The sequence below is a fragment of the Dipodomys merriami genome, unplaced genomic scaffold, assembly GCF_024711535.1.
Source record: "Dipodomys merriami isolate MVZ:Mamm:240054 unplaced genomic scaffold, mDipMer1.0.p SCAF_57, whole genome shotgun sequence".
Taxonomy (NCBI): Eukaryota; Metazoa; Chordata; class Mammalia; order Rodentia; family Heteromyidae; genus Dipodomys; species Dipodomys merriami.
Window position 1 is genome coordinate 8,772,018 of NW_027206146.1, and position 7,863 is coordinate 8,779,880.

The 7,863-nt window shown below is 60.2% G+C and overlaps 1 protein-coding gene across 3 annotated transcripts; it reads right to left on the reverse strand.

The window, feature by feature from the left end:
* Positions 1–50: 50 nt before the first annotated feature.
* Positions 51–7,500, reverse strand: Tomm40 (translocase of outer mitochondrial membrane 40). Of its 3 annotated transcripts, none has more exons than XM_070001211.1 (10): positions 7,413–7,500; positions 6,219–6,495; positions 5,650–5,717; positions 5,012–5,104; positions 4,235–4,336; positions 4,046–4,151; positions 1,175–1,297; positions 1,002–1,078; positions 813–915; positions 51–536 (listed from the first exon to the last, which is right to left on the reverse strand). In XM_070001211.1, the coding sequence occupies exons 2-10, from the start codon at positions 6,487–6,489 to the stop codon at positions 397–399; spliced, it is 1,083 nt and encodes a 360-aa protein (XP_069857312.1). In that variant the 5' UTR covers positions 6,490–6,495; positions 7,413–7,500; the 3' UTR covers positions 51–396. The 3 variants fall into 3 exon arrangements, with proteins under 3 accessions (XP_069857312.1, XP_069857311.1, XP_069857310.1); XM_070001210.1 differs by lacking the exon at positions 7,413–7,500 and adding an exon at positions 6,627–6,709; XM_070001209.1 differs by lacking the exon at positions 7,413–7,500 and adding an exon at positions 6,614–6,707.
* Between the last annotated feature and the right edge of the window lie 363 nt (positions 7,501–7,863).

The following is a 7,863-nucleotide window of genomic DNA, read 5'->3' on the forward strand; positions in this document are numbered from 1 at the left end:
CACACCGGAGAAAACCACGTCCTCCTCCCAAGTGGTTTTTTTTTTCCATGTATATATTTTTTTCTGCAAAATGTCCCGGTTCTTCCATAACTTATAAACATGATTTATACGGGGGAGGGGGAGGTGGACGGGGCGGGAGCTCCTCTCGCTGCCCAGGGCCGGCTCGGTGGGGCCCCGGGCTGCTGGGACACCGCCCTGAGGTCTTCCGGCTGCCTCTTGCACGGTGCTCGGAATATTCCAGAATCCCCTCCAGGACCCCAGGCCCCCTGGCGCTGGGAATCCTGAGACCCCCCTGGTGGGCTGCTGGGGGGGGGGCCGGAACCCCGTTTCCACTGCCCCCGCCCCGGGAGGGAGGGAGGGAGGCGCAGGGTGGAGGACGAAAGGCGGAGGCCGGGCTCAGCCGATGGTGAGGCCGAAGCCGCACAGGAACTTGTTCTTGCGGTGGTTCAGGAAGGCGCCCAGGGCCAGTGTGAGGGGCAGCGGGGGAAGCTTCTTCTCCAGCGTGGCGCCCACGATCCAGTTGCTGTCCACAGAGCCTGCAGGCGAGCAGGTGGTGGGGGAGCTGAGTACCGGGCGCCCTACTTCCTAGACCCCTACTCCCCAGCCCAGCAAGGATGAAGCGGTCAGTGCGGGAGCACGGGGCTGGACAGAGCCACCAACCCCGGTGAGGGGGAGAGGGGGTGACACGCAAGGCCAGGACAGCCGCCCAAACGGACGGTCTGCATCGGACTGGTGGCTCTCAGAGCCTCAGTTTCCACTTTCCAGGCAGGGGGTGGCACAGGCCAGCCGGGGCTGGCACTCTATGGGCTCACCTTTGAAGAGGAGGTTGGCCTTGGGCAGGTCCAGCTGGTACCCGAAGGAGACGCTGGTGTCCTGCATTCTCGTGCTGGCCTCAAACTCCACGCCCACCTGCAGCTGGAGGGGTGGGGCCACAGGGGTGAGGGGCGGGCCCCTGTGCATGCGCCCTCCCTGGCTCCCCCCCCACCACACCCACCCCTCACCTGGTCACTGGCTTTGTGGTAGTATGTGGCGTGCATGCCCGCCTGGCCCAGTGTGACTGTGGCCAGCCAGTTGTTCACTGAGGAGAGCAGAATGGAGGTGATGTCCCAGGTGGGACCCCGGGACCCCCTCCAGCCCCAGCTCCCCCATCCCCAGCCCTTCGTGCCCCACTCACATGTGTACTTCCCGGCTAGAGACATGACGGTGCCCTCCTCACCCGGCCGCCGGTGGTAGACCAGCTCTCCACCCAGTGCCAGGCACGGCGTGACACTTTGCAGGTAGTGGGCCACGAGGATGCCTGGGGACACACACAACGCCAGGCTGAGGTGGGTCCGGGTGGCCAGTGTGCTTGCGCAACTGGAGCCAGCACCATGCCTGCACACCCAAGACCCAGTACCGCGCCTGCGCACCCTAAGCCGGCACCGATGTGCCAACCCGGGCCTCCGCCACCCAGTCCCGTGTTATATGAGCCATCAGGGCCGCCGGGCAGAGAACACAGCCCAGGTCAGGCAACCGGGATTCAAGTCCTGGCCCATCTTTGCAGCCCAGGTGACACAGAGCCCCCGCACCTTGGGGCCCAGGACCAGGGCCAGACAAGTCTAGGCAGGGCCACCCTGAACGGCTGGAGGCTCGGGATCCCTGGCAGCAAGAATGCAGCCGTGGGCCTTGCCTGGGCCACTAGCACCCGACAGCCCCCAAGGCTGCAGAACACCAGAGACCCAAGCAGGCAGCAAGGGCCCGAGGCGGAGCTGGAGCACGGCAGGCCCGTTCTCTACCGTCTGAGTGAGCACCCACCCTTGGGCTAGGCTGTTCCAGACCGTGTTGGGACTGAAGCCTGTACCACCATGCCAAGCAAAGTGGCACCATTTTTGCCTTTTGCAAGAGTAACAAGGGTCAACATCCAGCACAACAGGACGAGGGGAAGCATTTCGCACAAGGAGCACGTGTAAAGGCCCGGAGGAAAGTGCCGTATTGGTGGAGCTTTGTGGCTCAACCGGGGCGACAGTGTAAGCCGAGTGGGTGGCAGATACCATCAGGTCAGCAGGACACAGGAAATATGACCTCCACCCTCGAGCCCCTGACCAAGCCTACGTCAAGCCCTCCAGCCCCCAGCTTCTCGCCATGCCCTTCTCCACTGCCCCCTGCTCAGGATGCTCTGGCTTCAGCCTCCTGGGTACACAGGCCCGTCCTGACCATGCAACCTCAAACTTCCTCCCTGAGGACTCTGTCCAAGACATGGGGGACAGGGCCTGCCCTCCACCAACACGCATGCTCCCCTGGCAGCCATTCCCAGCGCTCCACTTTCCACAAACGAGCCCCTGTAGTCTGCTGTCTGCTCCCTGTCCCTGAGCACAAGGCCAGGCCTGTCCCTCACTAGCTCAGCTCTGGTGGCAATGCCCCAAGCTCAGGAAGAAGGTTGAGTTCTGTAATCCTAGCTACTCAGGAGGCTGAGATCTGAGGATCATGGGTTCAAAGCCAGCCCGGGCAAGAAAGTCCGTGAGACTCTCGTCTCCAACAAACCACTAGAAAACCAGAAAGTGGCACTGTGGCTCAAGTGGTAGAGCGCTCGCTTTGAGCTAGAGTTCAAGCCCCATGATCGACCAAAAAAAAAAGAAGCCCAGCCTGGAAATGTGGCCTAGTGGTAGAGTGCTTGCCTAGCATGCATGAAGTCCTGGGTTCGATTCCTCAGTACCACATAAAATAGAAAAAGCCAGAAGTGGCACTGTGGTAGAGTGCTAGCCTTGAGCAAATGCAGCTCCGGAACGGTGCCCAAGGCAGAGTTCAAGCCCCAGGACTGGCAAAAAAGGAAGTCCAGAGGGCAGACACTTCAGTCATCCATTTATCCCTTCTCCTCAGGACCTAGAAGGCACTGTACAGAACATGCTGAAGACATACACACTGAAGCTGGGTGCTAGTGGCTCACACCTGTCATCCTACCTACTCAGCAGGCTGAGATCTGAGGATCATGGTTCAAAGCTAGCCTGGGCAGGAAATTCCATGAGACTCTCATCTCCAATAACCTACTCAGAAAAGGCCAGAAGTAAGCCGGGCGCTGGTGGCTCACGCCTGTAATCCTAGCTACTCAGGAGGCTGAGATCTGAGGATCACGGTTCAAAGCCAGCCCGGGCAGGAGAGACCGTGAGACTCCTATCTCCAATAAACCACCAGAAAACCGGAAGTGGCGCTGTAGCTCAAGTGGTAGAGCGCTTGCCTTGAACTGAAGAGCTGAGGGACAGCGCCCAGGCCCAGAGTTCAAGCCCCACGACCGACCAAAAAAAAAAAAAAAAAAAAAAAAGGCCAGAAGTGGAGCTGTAGCTCAAGTAGCAGAGTGCTCGCCTTGGCCTTGAACAAAACAAGTTCAGAGACAGCGCCCAGATCCACAGCTTAAGCTCCAGGACTGACCTAACAAAAAAACAGAATGCATTGAGCATATGTGCTCATGCCTGTAATTCCAGCACAAGAAGGTAGCGGTGGGAAGATAGTGAGTTTGAGGTCAGCCTGGGATGCACAGCAAGATCTTGTCACACACACGAAGAGTGTAGGTATTTAGCTACTTGCAGAAACCAAGAGGAACCACAAGGAAGAACTTGGAAGTCCAGTCAGTAGTCAAACCTGCCCCCCCCCCCGCCTGCCCAATAGTAGTCACCACCCCCAGCCAGACCTTCATCTCCCCACCTGCACATGGTCTTGGGCCACCCTGTGACCTGCTGTGTTCTAGAACCAGCCACTAGGGCTCACCAGGGGCGACCAGCACCCGCCTCAACTAAGCTTTCTCTGTGCATCAGCTTTTCCTTTGGCACCACTGGGGTTTGAACTAAGGGACTTGTATGTTAGGTGGGTGCTTTCCCCCTTGGACCAGGCCTCCAGACCTGAGCTTCTCTAATCGCTGGCACCCGAGGAGGAGTGGCCTTGCAGAGGGGCCCAAGGCACTGCCATGCCACCAGGGCTCTCATTCTGGGGTCACTGGTTCCCTGACAAATGCAAGGGCAGGAAAGGAGGGACAGCGGACAAGTTCTGGGAGCCCCCTCAGAGGCTGACCCCTTACCTGATCCCACCAGGACGTCGGGGTTCCCCAGGGTGACAGCTGCTGTGAAGTCGGAACCCCGGTACTCGCCGTCCACCTGCCAGTTCACAAACTTGGACTGCTGGGTCTGTGGGGAGAGAAGAGGTGAAGGCGGCGTCGGCAGGCGGGGTGCACCTGCAGGCGAGCGGCAGGCCCTAGCCCCGCACTCACCTGGAAGGCCATCTTGGACCTAAGGCCTGGGCTTAGCTGGTGGATGACCTGAGCATTGAGGCTGCCGCTGTTGTCCATGTCGCCCACCAGCACGGGGAATGCCTGGGGACACCGAGCAGGCGAAGGTCAGGTGTCAGCCGTGAGCCCCTCTCCCAAACCACCTTGCTTAAGCTGTGGACCCCTGGGGCTCCCACAGCCCTTCCAGGCCTCTTCACCCAGGCCAGTAGCTCTCTGGGAACAGATCCTGGACACATGGGATGGAGGCTCATGGCTGCGCAGTCCCTGCTATGTCCCACAATGGCAGATGGTAATGCAGCCCAGGGAGGGAGGCTGGAAGGTGCCAGCCTCCCATCTCAGCCTCCCAGGTGTTTCAGGAACTCACTGAAAGAATTCAGGCAATATAGACAGGAACCTAATACAGTTCCGCCTTCCATAAGCCTCAATCCTGCACCCCAGGTCTGGCACTCCCAGGGCAGGCATGTCTACATGTCTACAGCATCAACTAACAGCTCCGTGTTTGCCTGGGTCAGGTGTTCCATGGCTCACCAGCGCCCCCTAGAGCCAGTCCCGGCAGCAGGCCTGGCTGGTCTGCACCAGGTGCACCAGGGAACAGGTAGGGCTCAGGGGATGCTGATGGAGGAGGAGGCTCCCTGTACTCCAGTCCACACGCTGGGGAGACCCAAGCCCACAACCCAGCCAAATATTCCAGCACCTCAGCCAGGCGGGCCATGTGGTGAACATATTTGTCCAAAGACACTGAAGCGGCAGGAACCTCACCTCCGTGGGACTCAGCTGCTTTGTCCCTACATAGGTGACCCCGAAGTGGTAGTTGGACTCCCCAATTGTGCTCAGCGCTACCGTGTGGTTCACCTAGGAGAAGGAGGAAAGCTTGAGGCACTTGCTGGCCTGGGTTGGCCCCCCTACAGAGGGTAAAGACAGGGTCCCCAGCAGGGGGATGGAGGGAGTGTGTGGCCTAGTGATGGGACACTGCTTTCAGGGGCCTTGGGTTGGATCTGCACAGAGGTGAATAAATTCAGAGGTGGGGCCTGACTAGATTAGAAGCCATGCATCCGAAAAGGTGAGCTGGGGTGTTCTCCACACCTAGCCCTTCACTCTTGCCTGGATATTGTGGGTTCCAGGCCTCTGAGTCCTGAAGTCCTACCACTAAGTGGTGAGCATTCTATTTGTCTTTGGTTTCCCCCGGGGCCCTCCATGTCTTCCTAGTGTAGCCCAGGCTGACCTAGGAACTCTTGTTCCTTTTGCCTCCTGAGTGCCAGGATCATAGGTGTGTGTCTCTACACTCTTTTTTTTTAAAGTGTTTCCAAGCCCAGGGAGCCCAGTCCTTCAGGCAGAGAGAAGACTTAGGGGACAGCGCTGTGAGGTCCTGGGAGGGCAGGGTCCCAGGAAAAACCCACCTGGAAACGGTTACTCAACCCTTTGTTGACTGTAAGCTTGACACCCTCCATCTGAACGGGAAACAGCTCTGGGGAAGAGAAATCCACACAAAACTCTTCTTTCCTTACGACCCCATCTCTCTCCCCGGAGACCCTGCCAGCAGCACAACAGATTCCAAGGCATCCCAACCAGAACAGTGGATGGCACCAGGGCCTTATCATCTTGGAAGATGGGGAGCCTCATCATGCAGGATGCGGACGGGAAGGATTTGACGAGTTATCCCAGACTGAGGATTCGAGGACTCTTTGTCAGTTCCTCCCACCGTCACCCCACAATTACCCCAATTACTCCAGACTTGATAGTGAGGCGCGTTGGAGGGGGGGGGGTTTCCCACCTGTCCAGGGAGCCCTGCTGACACCGTGACCTTGGGTGTCGGTCCCCTCCGTGATCACCCCCCCCCAGGAGTCTGATTCTGCCGTACCCCGAGTTTGCACCATCGGCTCCCGTAGTCCGCGGACCCCCCACGGTCCGCCCCCGGCCCCCCGCGGCAGGGTCCCCAGACGCCGCCCCGCCCCCCGGCGCCCCTCACCCTTGCACTTCCGGTGGCACTCCTCGAACGTGCCGGGGTTGGGCAGGCAGCCGTAGGCCCCATCGTCCACGGCCCCGCCGGCGCCGGCCGCGGAGGCCCCGGGACTCCGCTCCGACCCTCGGCCCGCGCTGGTCCCGGCGCCCAGGCCGCCCCCCAGCGGAGGCAGCGTGAAGCCGGGCGGCGCGGGCGGCGGCGGCAGCCCCACGAGGGACGGCGCGGGAGGCGGCGGCGGCCCCGCGGGCGGCGAGCTAGCGGCCAACACGTTCCCCATGGTCGCCTGCGAAGGGAAAAGGTCAGAGGGCGGAGGTCAGGACCCTCTCTCTCCTCTCCCCCCGCCCCCCCGCCCCCGCTCGGCTCAGCCTCAGCTCAGCCCCTCCCCCAGCCCTGCTCCGGACCCTGGTTTCTCACTGGCGGCGACGCCTGCTCCCGGCCTGGGCTCCGCTCCCACCCCGTGCGCCACGCGCAACCGAACCCGCTGCCGCCGCTGCCACCACCGTCGCCCCGCCCCACCTACCTCATTGGTTCGGTACTCTCCAAGATCCACCCACCTCCCCTCAGGACCCGGGCTTGCTATTGGGCTTGTGGTTGGAAGTCCCACCCACTCACTTCCAACGTCCTACTCTAATTGGTTGTCACTCGCAAGAGGGCCTGAGCAGACCCTCACCCTTCCTATTGGCCGACACTACCTGCGTCTATTGGTTCGTGACGCCGCGGGTTCAGTTCTAAGGGCGGCACTGGTCTGTACTGCTTGCCAAGAGACGCCTATCAATGCGTCGCCCCGCCCCCTCCCTGGTGGGAAAGCCCCCGCCTCCACTGAAGGCGAATGTCCCGATAATTGGACAATTTTGGCTCACGGAGCATCTTGATTGGCCGGGGAGCATACGAGGGCGGGTCAATCCTAGTGACGTATCAGCTTGATTTTTCTCATTGGCTAACGTGCTGGGGTCAAAGGACACCGGTGAAGATGGGTTGAGCGGTAGACGCTGCTAGGCAGCAAGGTCAGGCCCCCGCATCCCACCAGGCACTGCGGCCGAGAAGGGGGAGGTGGGAAGGCACCCCCTGAATGCCGGAAGTGCTGACCCTTCCCACAGTGCTGCGGGCCATTCCTCGCCTGTTTCGCCAGCCCGGCCCCGGTGCTGGCTCACCCACAAGGCCCGGATTCAGCTCTTAAAGCCACAGTTGCCCTAGACCTACCTCTTCCGTTACCCATCATGCCGCCTGCCCCGGCGTCACTGCGGCTTCTGTCTTTGGTCCATTCATTCCCGTCCCATTACCCGGCATGCACCTGCCTCATTCATTCCAACTCCCGTGGCTTCCACCGCCCGTGGCCCATTTCTTCCTGGTTACCTCCCAGCAGCCTTCCGGTCTTTCTTTTAACTGACCGTCACGTGGGTGCTGGCTGTCCCGACACCGGCCCAGCACCCATCATGCCCCAGTCTCCATCCCTCCTCCATCACTTTGTCTCTGCCTCCATTCATTCAGGTAAATTACCCATCATGCCTTGGGGGCCTGGTAAATTATTAGTTTCGTCTTTAGCCTAACTTTACCTGCGATTTATCCCTTGAATCCTTCTACCTAGTGACGGTAGGTTTATCATCTGTGATGTCAGACTTTATTTCTGTTAGATCGATCCCTACCCTCACAC